The sequence below is a fragment of the Garra rufa genome, chromosome 4 (genome assembly GCF_049309525.1).
Source record: "Garra rufa chromosome 4, GarRuf1.0, whole genome shotgun sequence".
Classification (NCBI taxonomy): Eukaryota; Metazoa; Chordata; class Actinopteri; order Cypriniformes; family Cyprinidae; genus Garra; species Garra rufa.
Genome location: NC_133364.1, coordinates 39,804,559 through 39,825,670, shown reverse-complemented (window position 1 = coordinate 39,825,670; position 21,112 = coordinate 39,804,559). Strand labels below are relative to the sequence as shown.

Sequence of the window (21,112 nt, the reverse complement as noted above, 5' to 3'; positions counted from 1 at the left end):
AACACGTGTGTGTGTGTATGTTGATGTATTTGGAGATTCTGTATGATTCCTCAATGTATTTTTGACCAATCAGCTTTCCTAAATTGAGAATCACTCTCGTTGCTTGGTGCTTACTGCTTAACCCAGTCTCTCCGAATGTTCCACCAAATTATTGTTTTGTGAGCAGGAGACGTAATAATACCAGAGATAGCAGAAATAATACAAAATAAAGTGAACTATTCTGCCCTCCAAAGGCAAAGCGCAGTAACTACACATTTGGTCAAAATTGAATTAAGGCTTAAAATGGACTTTGTGACAACTGTTTTGTCTTGTGGCAAAGCCTCCTGGTTCAGTTTTGTCCCATTTCAGAGAAACAAGAGTGTGAACATGTTTGACTCAGTGTTAGTTACTGCACTTTGCCTTTGGAGGGCAGTATTATAATGTATATACGTTAGTTCGCCTCACTCTAATACAAATGTCATGGTATGCAGAACAGATCGAGAATGAAAATAAAATAAAGCGAAACTGAACGTATCTCTCTTATTCAGCACAAATCGAAATGTTTCCATATTTGCTATGTATTTGAATTCTAAACTATTATTTATGATGTAGGCTAGGCTTTGTGCTTCACGTGTGTTCATATATCGATTGAAGAAAACCTCTTCACATGAGCAAAAATGCACTTGGCATAACAGTAGACTGGTTGTACTACAGACTCTTTAAATTGACCAGTGTAACTTTTAATATGACGGTATTTAATTTTGATAATAAACAGACTGCGATGGCAAGTTATGTGTTAAGTGCTAGAATATGTGGTGTGTGTGGTGTGTATGTGAAACACAAACTACTCAAATTGTGGTCATTTTTGATCATACAGATAAGAGTAGGCCATAATTCGAACTCACAACAAAAACAGGATGCTTGTGTTTTTGTTAAATAAAGCGAACAAACAGGATTTTGGTTCTTGGTTTCCTTTCTGTGAGCTTGTTTGTGGAGCGCCATGCCTCACATCTGTTTTAAATCTGTTAATTATTTAAGTCAGATATATTTAAACAGTTGTACTTTTCTAAACATTCAGAAGGAGGCTGTTTTTGGAGGAGCTAAAAAAGCGATCAGTTTGACAATACAAAAGTCCTATGAAAATGCCCGCGGTGGCAAAAGTGCTCATGCGTGTCTCACACGTGCCTGTCTGCTATCCTCTGTAACACACGTGCAAAGGAGACAAATATTTAGCCTTTTCACTGAACACAAAGAAATTAAGTTCAGTGAACTTAACTACAATGCTGTAAATAACAGAAAGTAATAACTCCTTCAAACTGAGTAATGTCAACAAAGCAGAAACAAATAAGAGGAACATAATTTGACTAAGTGTATTATCTTTTTCAGTGATAAACAGCAGGGAGAAAGTGGGATAAAAATAGGAACATATCTATAAGATATATATATTCTGCTTTCCGATCAGAAGTTCGTACTGGAGGTTTTCAATCAGGCTTTGTCATCCGTCAACAACGATGTTGACATGCAGATCCTAATGAGCCTTAGCAAATTCGGGCAGAAGGATGATCGGGAGTTCAATTTGGGTGCCTTAGTTGATCCAGAGGGCGTCATGAATGTGTCCTATCATGTGGGCTATAATGTGCGTCCGGTGGACCCGTCCATTGATTTGCTTTGGTCCAGATTCGGTTTACAGGAGGTTGTGGGAAGAAGAGGAACTTTATTCCCTGTTTACTCCATGGCAGAGGCATCGAATTACCAAAGTAACATTGATAACAAGGATTTGGATGTCGGTGGATTGTTGAGGCAGGTCTTGAGGGATGTTGCATGCACTGTCAACTTTGTGCAACTCTATGCGACCACTCCACACTGCCTCCATTCACCAGCAGTGAGTCATCCAGTGAGCCGGGTGATCACTTTGTGTGATTTGGCGAATGATAAGCATCGGTCAATGCTACAATGAACCAAACATTCCATGCACAGAAGATCTCTTGCATTTCAGGGCTAGCCAAAAAGGACATCTATACACTATCTATTCATTGTCTTGCCCTGGAAGTCTTATGCCCTCCTGAATTTTTTTCAAAGGCAGGGGAAGTAGCAAAAAAAAGATATAGACTTAGCTTTCGCAGTGTTGAACAAGTTCTGTTCCTTAATAAAAATCTGTCATTTCTTCTATTACTCACAAAAAGTCAGCTTCCCAGTTCACAAGCACGTCCCAGTTCTACAATAATGTTCTTATGTTTTGAATATGGCTACGTCAGCCTTGCCTATGAACTCATATATATATCTATGTCTTTGAGCAACTTTTTGTATCATTTACCATCCTGTTAGCAAAAATTGGCACGGAAAAAGCACCTGTTCTTAATAATCAAGACATGTTCTGTTCATTAATAATTGTTTTATTATTGTTTCAAAAATAAATAAAAACACTATCATGGCCTAAGGGACACATATCGTCCAAGAAAAGTTCATTATTGATTAGCATTTACATTATTAACACTTTGTGTCCCTAACAGGGTGGAATATTTTCACAGCCAGTGTCTGAACAATCTACCCATAACTATTATTTGTCACTATGTCACTATTGTAGTAGAATGATAAAAATATGAAGAACATGTACCTTTTTCCCCAAGAATTACGGAGCCAGAATGTTACTGGAAACCAGGAATGAGCCATAACCAGTAGTGTGCAGTTTCTGACAAGATGAGGTTTGTCTTTTAGAGGCCATTATGATGATGAAGATGATGATGATGATGAGGGAACATTTAATCAGCTTCTAAAACACAAGTCAAGAAAATTCAGAATGAAATCCTCAGTTTATTCAGTAATTCTATAATTTGTGGAATTGCAGAAAAAAACATCTGCAATAGTTTTTTTCAGGACCAGCATAAACCAGCAAATGAGCATCTTAAACCAGCACCACATTTTAACACTGAGTAAAAAAAGCTATTTAGATCAGATTGACGTCAGTGAAAGTGGGAAAAATAATGATATATAATATTTTTATTACAGTTTCTGGATATTGACATTTTTGTCCTCTATGGACCTATGTGTAACTATTTTTTTAAACTTTAACTTTTATTAATTTAATTAACTTTAAATTTTACAACGGAGTACTGTAATTGAATCAAGGAATCGTGACAGCATTAGTTGGATCTTGAAGATTTGGCCTTAAGAATAAAGAATTCTGCAAGAGAATAGTTTATGACTAGTATTGTTTCCTAAAACTATGTTTCTTCTCTAACAAGGGAACATTGGTGAATTTAATGCACACAAATAACTACTTGCTAAATCTATTTGAAACTGGAAATGGAAAGATGATCTGTCATTTCACTATCACTAATTGAAAAATTAGCTTTAACATTTTTAAGCTGGAAATTATTGTACACTTATTCAGAAGGTTCACGTTTTTAATAGAAATATATAGGGACAATTATTTTAGTCAACAGAGGTCTATCACTTAAAATCTCAAAATAAATCACTTAAAAAATCTCAGTAGTATTTATAGCTTTGGAAATCTGGCATGTATCATTTAAATCAGTCCATCATCTGACAGTCTGAGTTTGTTTTCTGTGTGTGAATTTCTATTATGTGAAGAGGACTTTTATTTTGTTGAGGAGGGATGATGTCATAAGGCTGCGCCACACTCCTGCATCTGTGTTTCTGCTGAAGAAAGGTTTGTGTTTTTATCCTTTGTCTAGTGTTCAAACCAAATAGCTCTCTCTGAGAATTATATAGCAGCAGTTCTCAACCCTATTCCTCGTCTGTCTCTTATTTAACTCTGATTCAGATCACCAGCTCTTCAGAAGAGAACTACATGAATGAACTGTGTTCAGATTGATATGATCCCTACATAGTGTTCATGGCTCACACAGACAAAGCTATATATACCTCTGGAAATAAATACAATTTAAATTCTCATCTTGGGAAATGCTGATACAGATAACTGTGAATTGAGTGAATAGCTAATGAATGTAACACGAATGTATCTAACAACAATAATGAATGGTTTTTATGAGTAAACATGCATCTCATTTCAGTCTCTGTTCATCATAAACACACTGTTTATTCACTGGCAAGAAATGATTAACAAATACAGCTTTTTCAAACTCAAAACAGTGGGTTTCCACCCAAACGTGAAGAAAATCTTATTAGAGTTTGCAAAGAAGAAACAAACATGTGAATTAGGTCTGTTTCTATCAGCTTGTAAATATAATGTATTATATAGCATTATTTTATTCATTTGCAGTGCTAGTTTTTGAGTGTTTTTTTCTCTAATCGGGTCATTTAAGTCCATTAACACTCACTCTGACTGACCCCCTTACTAGTGTGTTGACTACTGAACTAGACTGAGATTTAGTGTGCATTTCTTCTTCTGTCTGTTAATTATTCTCATCTTAAACCCAGAAAACTCTTGCTGAAGTGACTGAGATCCACGTGATACACTGATATAAAGATGACGTTTATTAAAGTGGAGAGTGAAGACTTGAAGATTGAAGAAACATTCAGAGATACTGAGGAACAACAAACAAAGATGATGTTTATTAAAGAGGAAAGTGAAGATGTGGAGATTGAAGAAACATTTGGAGTCGAATATGAAGATATTGAGGAACAACAAACACAGATGATGTTTATTAAAGATGAGAGTGAATATGTGGAGATTGAAGAGTCATTTGGAGTCAAACATGAAGATCCTGAGGAACAACAAACACAGATGATGTTTATTAAAGATGAGAGTGAATATGTGGAGATTGAAGAAACATTTGGTGTCAAACATGAAGATCCTGAGGAACAAACAGGTTGGTTTCATTCTCAAAGTCCTTTTTTAGTGATTATGTTTTATAAATATCGCTATCTCTGTTATTTGTCTTATTTAGTCACACATAAATAAGTAGTTTGTCTGACATTAATCTCAGTATCGACTTCTGAAATGAAAGCAATGGAAATCATTCATTTTTATCACTACAGTATCTACTTGCATAAAGCAATCTGTGAATGTGAGTGAGGTTTGTTGTCTATAAATGATGATGATTATTATTATTTTTGTTCATCCTCACAGTCACTTTTTTTTAAATTCAGGGTTTTGTAAACATTATTTTCTTAAGACTACAAATAACAATCCTCATTTTTTAAAAGGAAATGAGACTGAAAAACACTTTCTTCTCTTGAGAAAGAAATGCAATAAGAGCTGTTTTTGTTTGTCAAATTTCCCTGTGATGCACATGAAAGCTGGATATTCAGAACTTCACATTATAGTCGAGAGAAGAGTATTTGAAGAGCTCTTTTGCCAAAACTCGATGAACACCAAATAAAAAATAGTTTGTCATGCAATTTTTGCTGTGTATGGAACCTATTCACTGCTCCATCAATGTTTCATGCAAAATCGTTATTTTCCTTGTTTAAAATGTATTGCAAGATGCAGTTTTTTTCCAAAACGCTATAAGCGCCGAACTTGTTTTTAGCCAAAATGCGATATGGGTCATTCCAGCTGGAATCATCAAATGGTCCCCACCTGACCCCCTCAGATTTGTCTGAAAAAAATCCATGTGATGGGTAATATGCCCAATAGATCATATACAACATTTCAGATCTCTACTGTGCGTACTTCTTTCACAAAACATCTGTAAAAAAAAACAAAAAAAAGGTTTTGGCATCACAGTCTGAGTGACCATGTTCAGACTGAAATATCTCCAAAACTAGTTGTGCCAGGTCTATGTACCATGTCTTTAACATCCATGTTCAGAGCAATATTTCCCATGAATGACACCAGAAAAATGAGGCAAAACCCCTTCCTAATTTTTTTTATATTTTATCAATAAGAACACGCTCTTTCAAAAAAACAAGTTTCATGTTCACAGCGGGTGTCATTCATGGGAAATATTGCTCTGAACATTGGTGTAAATGAGTTTTTTTTTCCATTTTTGGACCTTAATATCTCAACATTCATAATACTCTATTGTCTGTTGTCAAATGATGTGAAAGACATGGTACATATCAGACCATTTACCAAGTTTGATGTTTATACATTGAAAATTGAGGTTTCTATGGACATCTGAAAACCCTTAAAGTAATAGTTTCAAAACAAGTAGAGGGCCAGCATTCAGGTGTAAATTCAGTAACAATCCTGTGAGTTGTAATTCATGCAGTTCCGGACTAGGACTCTTAGCCCAGAAAATTTGATGGACCTGGCACAACTAGTTCTGGAGATATTTCAGTCTGAACATGGTCACTCAAACTGTGATGCCAAAACTAACTTTTTACAGATTTAGTATGCACGGTAGAGATCTGAATTTTTGTATATGATCTATTACCCATCACAGTTTTTTTTTCAGATAAATCTGAGGAGGTCAGGTGGGGAACTTTTCCAAAATCTGATGATTCCAGCTGGAATGACCCGTATGTCCTCTCGACCAATCAGAATTGAGCGTTGGACGCAATCCAACAAGGCGCGCTCTGAAGCGAGAGATGTTAGTCTTCAAAATGAGTTCTTTAAACTCTAACAACACTTTTGCTGGCCTAGATGAGCCAGTCAGACCTACACATGGGGGTAGAAAACGCCGACTGGACAGAGAACATCATAAAACACAACAAAAGAAGAAGGTCCGTCACTCAGGGGGCGCGTTAATACCCTCCGTGGGATGTCAACACAAGGCTGGTGCGACCGGTTTCTGTCAGGCCGAGAAACTGTCAGCGGATGACCTGATGATGAATTTTGTGAAGTTTTATGAAAGACCGAACAAGGTTGACCAGGACAGAGCCATACTTCATCTCCTGGACGTAACACGGGTGAAAAGGCAGCGTCTTAAAGTCCTGGACGTAAACAAACAAAAGGACCGAAACATATCAGTCAAGTACAGTCTTTTGTGCAGCAGTCACCCAGAGAGGGTCTCCGTTTGCAAGGCCACCTTCATTAAAGTGTTTGGTGAGTACAACTTTTTAACATGATGCTCTTTTTGAAAAAAAAAAAAAAGATGGGACTTGGTCTGTATCCACAGAAAAAAATCTATACACCGTTGTGTAACAAAGTGCTCTCTTTTATTTATAGCCTGAGAAATGTGCCTGAATATTTTTATTGTTACTGTTGCATATATAACTCAACTTCTTCAAATTCTTCCCAAACTATGTTTTTTGCAAACATTTTTTACATTTTCAACAAATAAAAATCAGTGTAAATTTATTTATCACACATGCTATGTCAATTTATACTGTTGTAAACTACCGTAAATTCCAAAAATATACATCCATAAATAAACATCATTTATGAACTTGGCAATTAAAGAGTCAAAATCCTGAATTTATTCAAAAGATTTAGTAGTTTTGATCAGGACTGAGGTTGATTAAGACATTTATGCAAAAAATAAAATAAAATAAAAAAATTATGTGATATTCACAGCAGTTTAATTTAGTGGATGTTTTCATCCACGGACATAACGAGAGGGTAGTAAATATGCCCAGAGCACACGGTTGAGTTTTTGAAAATTTTCAAAGCATTTTCTTAAAATGTGTGTCAAAATAAGATTTCTCACAAAAAAAATCATTTAATTTTCTTTAACAGAGAAAAAGTGGCCAAATTAAGACTCAACAGCACCCCTGAGTGGACGAAAACATCCCCAACAACACATAAGGGTTCATATTTCTGTTTTAAACTATATTTAAAACATTAATCTCAACATGAATTTCTGAATTTGATTGCACTCATGTCACCTCTGAGCCTCATTAAACATGAAAAGGTTAAAAACAAAGGTTAAATTCCCTGTACCTCACATTAAGGAGTCAAATTTCACCTTGTAATGGGAAGGCTAGTTTTTTTTATCAAATTTTTGGATTATTGTTATTATATTGACTGTGCTCCTACAAGTTTTCACCTCCTAACAAGAAAAGTAAGCGAAGAGCCCAGGGGTCCGTTCTTCGTACCTCGCTTACTACATCCAAGATCAAATGACACATCTAAGATCAAATCATCGTGCTAACTATGAGCTCGCTATTCCGGTTCTCCGAACGCACCTATTGTTGATGATTAGTATAGCTGGATGAAGTTATTTGAGATCACTGGGTGGCTTAAAAGGGGATACGTATCGATAGTAGAAACATTGATCGGCAACTCTTTGATTGGTCCGCGAACATGACGAAGGAGCGCGCTCAGTATTTTTCTGCAGCAGACCAAGAACTCTTGATTGAGGGATTTCAGGAGTTTCAGAGTTTATTTAAAACGCAAGGGAACACTGCAAAGGCTGGAAAAGCAAGGAGAGAGGGCTGGCAAAAAGTTGTGAACACATTAAATGTGTTAATGCTGCCCATGTTACATGTTTTTTCCTTGATATGTTATTTTATTTATATTTTTATTTTTTTTTATACACTACTGTTCAAAAGTTTGGGGTCAGTAAGACTTGTAATAGTCTTTAAAGAAGTTTCTTATACTCATCAAGGCTGCATTTATTTGATAAAAAATACAGAAAAAAACAGTAATAGTGCAAAATGTTTTTACAATATAAAATAATGTTTTTTTATTATTATTATTATTTTAACATAATTTAAAATAGAATTTATTCCTGTGATGAAAAGCTGAATTTTTATCAGCTATTACTCCAGTCTTAAGTGTCACATGATCCTTCAGAAGTCATTCTAATATGCTGATTTATCATTAGAATGATCAATGTTGGATAATATCAACAGTTGTGCTAACAAATATTTTTTGGAACCTCTGATATATATATATATATATATATATATATATATATATATATAAAACAATGTAAATTATTTATTATTAACTTTTAATATTTTTTTCATTATTAACTTAATACATCCTTGGTGAATAAAAGTATTAATTTCTTTAAAAAAAAAAAAAATGTACTGACCCCAGACTTTTGAACGGTATATATACCATAGACTGTAAAAAAAGATGTATACTTTCTTGCAAGATACTTTTTTTCCCCCATGTGAGTCAGTCCGCGTCAGTCGTGCTCTTTAACCAATCAGATGTGACCTCGCCATTTCAACCAATCATAACCCGCCAGGAGCGCAGCTTAAATCCTGTTTACATGAAATAAACCTGCTCCAGAGCAGGTTTAAGCTTGCGCACCTGTTGCTATGACAGCAAGTCCAGGATGAGCTTCGAAGAACCGAGCAATCCAAGATCACGCAAAATCGTCAACAATCAAATCCAGCTAACTTAGTTAGCGAGGTACGAAGAACAGACCCCAGTTCAGAGAATTAAATTTTGAATTGAATTGGAATTACAGGAAGTGGAACTGAATTCATTGCAATTCAGAGAAATTCATTATTAGTGAGAATGTGATACTTTTAACATACATTTTTCTTCCTAATGGAAGTACAGGCACTAACATTAACTATAGCAAGTAAGTTGTGTGTAGCTCTGTTTATTTCATACTGGCTCTAATCAATGCATGACAATCTAAACTATTTCCTTTCACAGGCATCAGCAAAGACCGTGTGTCCCGGGTGGCTAAATATTATGCGGAGACTGCAGAGGCTCGCCCAGAGAGAAGAGGCGGTGCACGGCACAGTGAGGAGCACAACAGGAGAAGGCAACTCATTGTTGAGCACATCCAGTCTTGAGAGGAGCACCACTGACCTGAATGTTCATGCAGGCCCATAGGAACTTCGGCGTGTAACTCGTCCCGCACCGTTTGTCATAGACCCATGAATGACGTCTCAAATCGACCGGGTTATTGAGGAGAGATGTGCTTTGACTTCTTAGCGATCGGGCGTACGATTATCGTACAGTGGGTGAGAAATTTGGGCAAAAACCATAGACTGTAAAAAATATGGACGTAGTATCCGTGACGTCACCCGTAGGATTCTGAAGCGCTATTTTGAAGCCTTTAGTGGGCGGGATTTGACGTCGCCATCTTGGAATCGCGTCACCGCGAGTCACTCCCGGATAATCAAAAATGGGCAAAAAGGCGGGACGTGGGTGGAGCTGATTGCTGAAACCACGCCCGCCTAGCGCGACAGTGGTGAGAGCAGAGACAATCCCCCTGTCACTCAAGTGGCCACGCCCTTAATTTTGCTGAACTTTAAGGCTTAATACAACTTAAACGGATGAGTTATAAAAAAAAATTCACCCCCTCACAGTTGACATGAAGGGCAAAACTAGCTATATAGACCAAAACCATTTTTTGAACCAGGCTGTAAACATACTTTTTTCTGCTGTAAAGTTGGGCATTTTAACATGGGGAGTCAATGGGACTGACTCCCTTTTGCAGCCAGTCTTTAGCGACCAGTCGATGAAGTGCAGTTTAAGTCACTTCCGTGTTGGTTTCAATAGAGAGAGCGGGAGGTTGCCGCTTGGCAAAAACTCAGATTGACTTAACATTGCCATAAAATTTGTGCGATCATATCTTTGGATCAGAAAGTCATAGAGAGCTGGCGGTTGGCTCTTTTTACTCGTCCTATCAAGTAGCCAATAAATACTGACATAAACACTTCATAGTGACCACCCTAGCAACCGAGGGCCGAGTTTTTGCCACCGCAAGCACCACTCACATTTTCACTCACTCTTGTTTTGGGCAAAACAAAAACATGAACATGGTGTTCATGCTCATGGAACTTCATCAGTTTTTTCCCAACCTTCGCATAGAGCACACCTTTCCAGTAAGCGGGCACAGTTTTCTCCCAGCAGACCGAGTCTTTGGCAGAATTGAGCAGAAGATCAGGAACATTTACACAATTCTGCTACCACAGGAACACCATACCATCCTCCAGCAATTCGGCCACGTTCACATTTATGGCACAGACTGGGAAGCGTTTGATTATAGGTCAGCCACAAAAGAGTGTGTTAAGGCTCAGAAGAGCTTTAAAATCAGTGAAGCACGCATTCTTGATTTGAGTACCAACCAGGTTGGTTTAAAGATGGCTTACAATGCTAAATGAATAAATGTACAATGGGGAGTATTGTTTCTGTAGTGTGATTTGTTTTAGGTATATCAGACAATGGTCCTACTGTTTACGGGTTTGCCTTTGACTTGACTTGAATATCATTATCATTATTGAATATTTTTAATAATGTGCTTTTTTTTCATGCATATGTAGTGAACAAATTGGTCCTACTTGTTACAGGTTTGACACTTTACTGTAAAAGACTTTGAATGTATTACTAAACGACTTGCCTACTGAATATTGGAATTAGTTTTTACAGGTTTGGCGCTAAATGACTATTAGCCTAAATGTGTTACTAAATGATTTGAATGTAATGTTAACGTTGTATTTTTATTATCTCATGGTATTTGTATGTGTGTTCTTTTTTAAATTATTTGTTTTATGTGGTGTACAATATTGAAACATGAAATTAAAATTTTACCATTTAGTTTATTTAATGCATTTGCATTTATTTGATTTATATTAATTTATAGTACGAGTCCCTGATGTCATATGCTGCACGTTCTCTTGTTTTTTTGTTTTAAACTTAAACCAACAATTTCTTAAAGGATTTGTAGCGTTTTGAAAAAAAAAAAAAACTTTGTATTTCTAATCTACAATATTGTTGTTTCATTTAACAATCATTGTTTAACAAATTAAACAATGAAAAATTTAATTTGAAAATTTGAAATTGATAAATTAAATAATAACAAAATGTATGGGTCTAGGTAAAAAAAATGTAGTTTTCATTTTGTTTTGGAAAAGAGCTCCTCATTTATTTGTTGTAATTTCCCACCACTAATCTGTGGTCATGGATGTTTATTTAACAAGCACATCTATCTGTCAGTGCCAATAGCCTCGTGGACAGTATGCCGACATACAATGCTGTTGAGTTTTGGACGTCCAAACAATTTACCTTTCCCGATCCAGTCCCCTTCTTTCTGTCCCACTTCTTTTAAAACTCTCGATTAAAAAAAGTGAAAATGCCTTGCAGAATCTGTGGATGTGAATAATTTTAACAAAATAAGAGAGATCATAAATATGTAGTACTGTCCTGAGTAATATGTATTACATAAGAGATGTTTACATATAGTCCACAAGACAAGAAAATAGCTGAAATTATTAAAATAACCCCCTTCAAAAGTTTGGGAACCATTGGTTTCTTAATACTGTTTGTGGTTACCTGGATGATCTACCACTAGGGACAGGACGATACATCATTGCAGTGCGAATCGAGAAATGATTCGGCATCGATTCTGAGATTTTCAGATCACGATTCTTTCTCAAATCAATTCTGAGTTTAGTTTTAAACAGCAGATGGCACTGCTTGCTTTAGGAACAGCCGTACTCTGCTTGCTTCCAAATCCTTACACGCACTTCAACCTGAAATAACCATTCATACAATTTGAGAAGCATATAACAAGGGTGTTCATAGTGGGCCGTTTACTTTAATCTCGCGTCATAAAAGCATTCTGAGCAGAGGTGAAATTACACAACTCTTCAGCACTCTTCTTCGTCAGCGTTTGAGTGTGTGGACATAAACTAGATTTGAGCGCCATCTGCTGTTTATATCTAAGCTCAGAATCGATTCCAAAGAGAAACACGATGCATTCGGGAGATCTCAGAATTGATCCGCGAACCGATTGATCGTTCCATCCCTATCTACCACCTTTTTTGTTTAGTGATAGTTGTTCATGAGTCCCTTGTTTGTCCTGAACAGTTAAACTGAGCACTGTTCTTCAGAAAAATACTCCAGGTCCTGCAGATTCTGTTCAGTTTTCAATCATATTTGAACCCTTTCCAGCAATGACTATGATTTTGAGATCCATCTTTTTACACTGAGGACAACTGAGGGACCACACGATGTATTAAGAAAGTAGATGTCCAAATTTGTCTTCTTTTGTTAAAATATATATTTTTTTCCATTCAGTACTGCCCTTCGGAAGCAACCAAAGATGCTTGCATATTTCCCGGAAGACAATTTAAATACAATTTACCTTGATCTTCAAACTCAAGAAGTTTTTTTGCATGGTGTTTCCTTCTGGAGCATCAGTGAGTGTTTGGACCTTCTGTAATAGTTGTGTTTGAGTCCCTCAGTTGTCCTCAGTGTGAAAAGATGGGTCTCAAATCATACAGTCATTGTTGCAAAGAGTTCAAATACACAAAAATGCTGAAAACTGGAGAATCTGCAGCACCTGGAGGATTTTTCTGAAGAACAGTGCTTAGTTTAACTGTTTACAATAGAGGTGCTCAACCCTGTTCCTGGAGATCTACCTTCCTGCAGAGTTTAGTTCCAACTCTGATCAAACCCACCTCTCTGTAATGATCAAGTGCTGCTTCAGATCCTAATTAGTTGGCTCAGTTGTGTTTGATCAGGGTTGGAGCTAAACTCTGCAGGAAGGTAGATCTCCAGGAACAGGATTGAGGACCCCTGGTTCAGAACAAACAAGGGAATCATGAACAACTATCACTAAACAAAAAAAACTAAACAAAAAACTGTTAGATCATCTAGGTAACAGAACCAAGGGTTTCCAAACATAATTCCAGCTAGTTTTTGACTAAATGTAAACATCTTTCATGTAATACATCTTACTCAGGACAATACTAAATAAAAAAATAACATGCATTTTGTATTATCTCTCTTATTCTGTTAAAATTATTCACATTTTTACGGATTCCCAAACTTTCAAATGTCACTGTAGGATCTAGCGTACATGTGGTTGGATTTGATGTTTTAATTTTTTTTATATCTGTAGCTTTTTACCAATACACAGGTGTTAACTTGTTTTTTTTTCTTTTTAGACCTGATGCCACTGAAAGAGGAGAGTCAAGAACTGAATGTAATGGAAGAGAAAAATGAGGAATGCCATGATTTCATGGCTGGGGAAAAATCTCTGAGCTCCTCGCAGACTCATAAAACTAAACCTGGTAAGAACCCTAAAGTCCAAAAGAAAGTACACACCGGAGAGAAGCCTTTCACCTGTTCTCAGTGTGGGAAGAGTTTTGCACTAAAAGCAAGTCTTAAAGTTCACTTGCGAGTTCACAAAGAGAGACCTTTCACCTGCCAACAGTGTGGAAAAAGTTTCGATCAAAAAGAGAGCTTTGAAATCCACTTAAAAATCCACGCAGGAGAGAATCCTTACATTTGCTCTCAGTGTGGAAAGAGTTTTAAACAGAAAAAAAACCTTAAGGTCCACATGAGATCTCACACAGGAAAGAAACCCCACACCTGCAAACTGTGTGAGAAGAGCTTCACGCGTAAAGAAGGTTTGAGGTGCCATATGAGAATCCACGATGGAGGGAAGCCTTTTGTTTGTAATGAATGTGGAAAGCTTTTCAGATATAAAAGAAACCTTAGACATCACATGAAGTTTCACTCTGGAGACAAATCTGTCATGAGTCACTCTGGAGAGAAACGTTTTAGATGTCATGCGTGTAAAATAAATTTCACGGACAGGAATGCCCTCAAGAATCATGTAAAAAATCACGTCGTAGAGAAGCCTCACAAATGCCATCACTGTGAAAAGAGTTTCAGCCATAGACAAAAGCTGGAGGATCATATGAGAATCCACACTGGAGAGAAACCCTTTTCCTGCCCTCAGTGTGGAAAGAGCTTCACGATTAAAGGAAACCTTAAGATCCACATTAGAGTTCACACTGGAGAGAAGCCTTGCAAGTGCACTCAGTGTGAACAGAGTTTCAGATATCACACAGACCTGAAACGCCATATGCAAACATCCCATCCTGAAAAGAAAATAATGATTTTAATCCGTGTGATCAGAGGTTTAGGAAAAGGAGGCAGTAGTAACATGGGGCCTCATTCCTGAAACATAAATATATGAGTTCATTCCGAGAAATTTGCGTGTAAAACAGACATCCCGTTTTTCCTGGGACAGTCCCGTATTTAAGTTCTATTTTTAGTGTGTGGACTTATTTTGAAAAACTCATCAGTTTCCCTATCGTGTCTCCAATGTCTGTCGTGTGGAGTTTTTGTTTTAAAGGGACAGCAGCCTAATTAAATACCTGTATGTCATTTATGTTAATAGAACAACAAAAGATGCTACATAAATGTATCCATGTTAAATAAATCTACTGTATTTGAAAAACATTTATTTTATCTGTATCTCATTTGTCTTACTGTTTGTAATTTGAGAGAGAGAGAGATAGGGTTGGGTATCATTTGAATTTAATTCATTCCGATTCCTAATTCCGATTCCAATAAGATAAAAAAAAAATCCATTAAAAAGATTTAAGTCCAACATTTAGATGTCAAACAGGTTTATTCTGTCTTTTGCCTAAAATACCACAGAAAAAAAAAAACTAGACTAATATAAATTTCAAACATTAAATTGTTAAGAAGTAGGAAAACAGGAACAAACAACTCAATTAGCAATAAATAATTAAAACGTCTGGTACAGATATTGAAATCAAACGTTTAAAAACACTGCATGGTTTTCTTTTTCTTAAATGAGATATTGATTAATCCTCATTAAATTTATAAAAGATATTCAGTCAGTTAATGATTTTCTTTTGTTCTTTGATTTATTATTAGACGCTGTCTCTTTAACACCGAACACAGATCTAAAAATACTGTTACACGAGCATTTTCTTTCTCATCTGTTTACGTTCACTCAAGACAAAAAAAACGCTTAGTTTATGAGGATATGTTGATGTATTTTGTGCATAAGGGTCAATTAATGTGTAAGATGTGCGCAAGTTCTTTTCCTTCCTGGACTTAAATTGTTTAAAAATCACATTAAAATACAAACGTGGGAATCATTAAGCAGATTTGAAATGTGTGTCTAATCAAATACGCGGTTTCATACCAGCTAACATTTTAAAAACATTTTAATTTGAAAGTTTATGTCAGAATGGCTTTATTAAGGTGGCCGAGAGAAGCCAACGCGCTGCAAACAAGAAAACACATGCAAACAGAAAAAAAACGACAACAAATTAAGAAAACATCTTCATCAGTTTGACAACACAGGCGCTGCAAATCCTCGCAACACAAACACAAATACGGAAACGCGCTGCGAACACACGAGGGCGCTGCAAACAAACAAACGCGCTGCATATAGCACGGTCCACAACGGAAATGTTTCAGGGGGACCTCAAAAAGTGACGAACTCATCTGGGACCTGATTATTTATATCACTATCACCTTCAAGTGATACTATACTATCACTAAAAGGCGATAGTCCACCGATAACACCTCTGCTCTGACCAACAGCCACTGAACAAATAATCAGGTCCCAGATGGGTTCGTCACTTTTTAAGGTCCCCCTGAAACATTTCCGTTGTGGACCGTGCTATATGCAGCGCGTTCGTGTGTTCGCAGCGCGTTTCTGAGTTTGGTTGTGTTGTGAGAATTTGCAGCGCGTTTCCGTATTTGTGTTTGCGTTGCGAGGTTTTGCAGCGCCTGTCTTGTCAAACTGATGAAGATGTTTTCTCAATTTGTTGTCGTTTTTTCTGTTTGCATGTGTTTTCTTGTTTGCAGCGCGTTGGCCTCTCTCGGCCACCGTACTTTATGAATAATTTACACAAAAATTAATTTGGCTTGTTTCATGAATGAGGCCCATTGATTTCTAAAAGATACATGATTTTTCAAAACACAGATTTCACTTTATGACCGCTTCTTTTATTCGTATTATTACATTTTATAGCATCTGACCATCTTCTTTGCTATAGTTTTTAAACATTAAGACACCCTTTAATTTAGACCAGGGGGTGGCAATCAGTAGAGAGAACTGTATACCGATGTTTGTTTTGCGGTTCTCTGCACAATCTGACTTTGTTGCAGCCTGGAATTAAACTGCTGGTTCGTCTGGCCTGAAGAGAACTTGCTTACCCCCCTTTCTCCCAAGGATTTTTTCCCTCCATTTCTGTCATCTGTGGAGTTTTTGTTACTTGTTGATGTTGCCTCTGGCTTTCTTACTTCGGGACACTTTATTTCCAGTGATATCGTATATTAGTCTGAGAATGAACCTGCTAGACATGTGTGGCTAACACTCATCAATGAGCACACATGCCAGAGCAAAGTGTAAGTTTAACCTTGAAAGAGATCGAGGTAAAATGGAAATTTGCAAAACACAAATCATTTAAATTTTAGTTAAAGGGTTAGTTCACCCAGAAATTAAAATTAAGTCGTTGATTACTCACTATCATGTCTTTCCAAACCTGTAAGAGCGTTGTCCATCTTCAAGTTAAAAATATTACAAACGCATTAAGATATTCTTAATGAAATCAGAGAGCTCTCAACCTCCATAGACAGCAACGTAACTGTAATGTTCCCAGGTCCAGAAACGTAGCAAGGACAGGGGTAATATAGCCCATGTGACATCAGGGACTCAACCGTAATTTTACAAAGCTGTGAAAATACTTTTTGTGCACAAAGAATACAAAAATAACGACTTTAACAAACGTTCTCCTCCTCATCCTGTCTCCAGCGATAAGCTGCCATTGTGGAGAATATAAAAATGCATGCATTTGCTTTTGCTTCATGTAAACAACACGTGTGTGTGTATGTTGATGTATTTGGAGATTCTGTATGATTCCTCAATGTATTTTTGACCAATCATCTTTCCTAAATTCAGAATCACTCTCGTTGCTTGGTGCTTACTGCTTAACCCAGTCTCTCCGAATGTTCCACCAAATTATTGTTTTGTGAGCAGGAGACGTAATAATACCAGAGATAGCAGAAATAATACAAAATAAAGTGAACTATTCTGCCCTCCAAAGGCAAAGCGCAGTAACTACACATTTGGTCAAAATTGAATTAAGGCTTAAAATGGACTTTGTGACAACTGTTTTGTCTTGTGGCAAAGCCTCCTGGTTCAGTTTTGTCCCGTTTCAGAGAAACAAGAGTGTGAACATGTTTGACTCAGTGTTAGTTACTGCACTTTGCCTTTGGAGGGCAGTATTATAATGTATATACGTTAGTTTGCCTCACTCTAAAATAAATGTCATGGTATGCAGAACAGATCAAGAATTTAAAAAAAATAAAGCGAAACTGAACGTATCTCTCTTATTCAGCACAAATCGAAATGTTTCCATATTTGCAATGTATTTGAATGCTAAACTATTATTTATAATGTAGGCTAGGCTTTGTGCTTCACGTGTGTTCATATATCGATTGAAGAAAACCTCTTTACATGAGCAAAAATGCACTTGGCATAACAGTAGACTGGTTATACTACAGACTCTTTAAATTGACCAGTGTAACTTTTTATATGACGGTATTTAATTTTGATAATAAACAGACTGCGATGGCAAGTTATGTGTTAAGTGCTAGAATATGTGGTGTGTGTGGTGTGTATGTGAAACACAAACTACTCAAATTGTGGTCATTTTTGATCATACAGATAAGAGTAAGCCATAATTCGAACTCACAACAAAAACAGGATGTTTGTGTTTTTGTAAAATAAAGCGAACAAACAGGATTTTGGTTCTTGGTTTCCTTTCTGTGAGCTTGTTTGTGGAGCGCCATGCCTCACATCTGTTTTAAATCTGTTAATTATTTAAGTCAGATATATTTAACATTAACAGTTGTACTTTTCTAAACATTCAGAAGGAGGCTGTTTTTGGAGGAGCTAAAAAAGCGATCAGTTTGACAATACAAAAGTCCTATGAAAATGCCCGCGGTGGCAAAAGTGCTCATGCGTGTCTCACACGTGCCTGTCTGCTATCCTCTGTAACACATGTGCAAAGGAGACAAATATTTAGCCTTTTCACTGAACACAAAGAAATTAAGTTCAGTGAACTTAACTACAATGCTGTAATTAACAGAAAGTAATAACTCCTTCAAACTGAGTAATGTCAACAAAGCAGAAACAAATAAGATGAACATAATTTGACTACAGTAAGTGTATTATCTTTTTCAGTGATAAACAGCAGGGAGAAAGTGGGATAAAAATAGGAATATATCTATAAGATATATATATTCTGCTTTCCGATCAGAAGTTCGTACTGGAGGTTTTCAATCAGGCTTTGTCATCCGTCAACAACGATGTTGACATGCAGATCCTAATGAGCCTTAGCAAATTCGGGCAGAAGGATGATCGGGAGTTCAATTTGGGTGCCTTAGTTGATCCAGAGGGTGTCATGAATGTGTCCTATCACGTGGCCTGTGATGTGTGTCCGGTGGACCGTCCATTGATTTGCTTTGGTCCAGATTCGGTTTACAGGAGGTTGTGGGAAGAAGAGGAACTTTATTCCCCGTTTACTCCATGGCAGAGGCATCGAATTACCAAAGTAACATTGATAACAAGGATTTGGATGTCGGTGGATTGTTGAGGCAGGTCTTGAGGGATGTTGCATGCACTGTCAACTTTGTGCAACTCTATGCGACCACTCCACACTGCCACCATTCACCAGCAGTGAGTCATCCAGTGAGCCGGGTGATCACTTTGTGTGATTTGGCGAATGAGAAGCATCGGTCAATGCTACAATGAACCAAACATTCCATGCACAGAAGATCTCTTGCATTTCAGGGCTACCCAAAAAGGACATCTATTCACTATCTATTCATTGTCTTGCCCTGGAAGTCTTATGCCCTCCTGAATTTTTTTCAAAGGCAGGGGAAGTAGCAAAAAAAAGATATAGACTTAGCTTTCGCAGTGTTGAACAAGTTCTGTTCCTTAATAAAAATCTGTCATTTCTTCTATTACTCACAAAAAGTCAGCTTGCCAGTTCACAAGCACTTCCCAGTTCTACAATAATGTTCTTTTGTTTTGAATATGGCTACGTCAGCCTTGCCTATGAACTCATATATATATCTATGTCTTTGAGCAACTTTTTGTATCATTTACCATCCTGTTAGCAAAAATTGGCACGGAAAAAGCACCTGTTCTTAATAATCAAGACATGTTCTGTTCATTAATAATTGTTTTGTTATTGTTTCAAAAATAAATAAAAACACTATCATGGCCTAAGGGACATATATCGTCCAAGAAAAGTTCATTATTGATTAGCATTTACATCATTAACACTTTGTGTCCCTAACAGGGTGGAATATTTTCACAGCCAGTGTCTGAACAATCTACCCATAACTATTATTTGTTGAGTGTCTGAGCTTGTTCAATATGTATTTGTGATAGTTAAACATGTCACTATTGTAGTAGAATGATAAAAATATGAAGAACATGTACCTTTTTCCCCAAGAATTACGGAGCCAGAATGTTACTGGAAACCAGGAATGAGCCATAACCAGTAGTGTGCAGTTTCTGACAAGATGAGGTTTGTCTTTTAGAGGCCATTATGATGATGAAGATGATGATGATGAGGGAACATTTAATCAGCTTCTAAAACACAAGTCAAGAAAATTCAGAATGAAATCCTCAGTTTATTCAGTAATTCTATAATTTGTGGAATTGCAGAAAAAAACATCTGCAATAGTTTTTTGTAGGACCAGCATAAACCAGCAAATGAGCATCTTAAACCAGCACCACATTTTAACACTGAGTAAAAAAAGCTATTTAGATCAGATTGACGTCAGTGAAAGTGGGAAAAATAATGATATATAATATTTTTATTACAGTTTCTGGATATTGACATTTTTGTCCTCTATGGACCTATGTGTAACTATTTTTTTAAACTTTAACTTTTATTAATTTAATTAACTTTAAATTTTAAAATGGAGTACTGTAATTGAATCAAGGAATCGTGACAGCATTAGTTGGATCTTGAAGATTTGGCCTTAAGAATAAAGAATTCTGCAAGAGAATAGTTTATGACTAGTATTGTTTCCTAAAACTATGTTTCTTCTCTAACAAGGGAACATTGGTGAATTTAATGCACACAAATAACTACTTGCTAAATCTATTTGAAACTGGAAATGGAAAGATGATCTGTCATTTCATTATCACTAATTGAAAAATTAGCTTTAACATTTTTAAGCTGGAAATTATTGTACACTTATTCAGAAGGTTCACGTTTTTAATAGAAATATATAGGGACAATTATTTTAGTCAACAGAGGTCTATCACTTAAAATCTCAAAATAAATCACTTAAAAAATCTCAGTAGTATTTATAGCTTTGGAAATCTGGCATGTATCGTTTAAATCAGTCCATCATCTGACATTCTGAGTTTGTTTTCTGTGTGTGAATTTCTATTATGTGAAGAGGACTTTTATTTTGTTGAGGAGGGATGATGTCATAAGGCTGCGCCACACTCCTGCATCTGTGTTTCTGCTGAAGAAAGGTTTGTGTTTTTATCCTTTGTCTAGTGTTCAAACCAAAATAGCTCTCTCTGAGAATTAT

General features: G+C 36.5%; 1 protein-coding gene across 1 annotated transcript; it reads left to right on the top strand.

The window, feature by feature from the left end:
- The first annotated feature begins 4,386 nt into the window (after positions 1-4,386).
- Positions 4,387-19,146, top strand: LOC141332943 (uncharacterized). Its single transcript, XM_073837901.1, has 4 exons — positions 4,387-4,561; positions 4,709-4,772; positions 13,657-14,330; positions 18,811-19,146. The coding sequence occupies exons 1-4, from the start codon at positions 4,430-4,432 to the stop codon at positions 19,144-19,146; spliced, it is 1,206 nt and encodes a 401-aa protein (XP_073694002.1). The 5' UTR covers positions 4,387-4,429.
- The last annotated feature ends 1,966 nt before the right edge of the window (positions 19,147-21,112 follow it).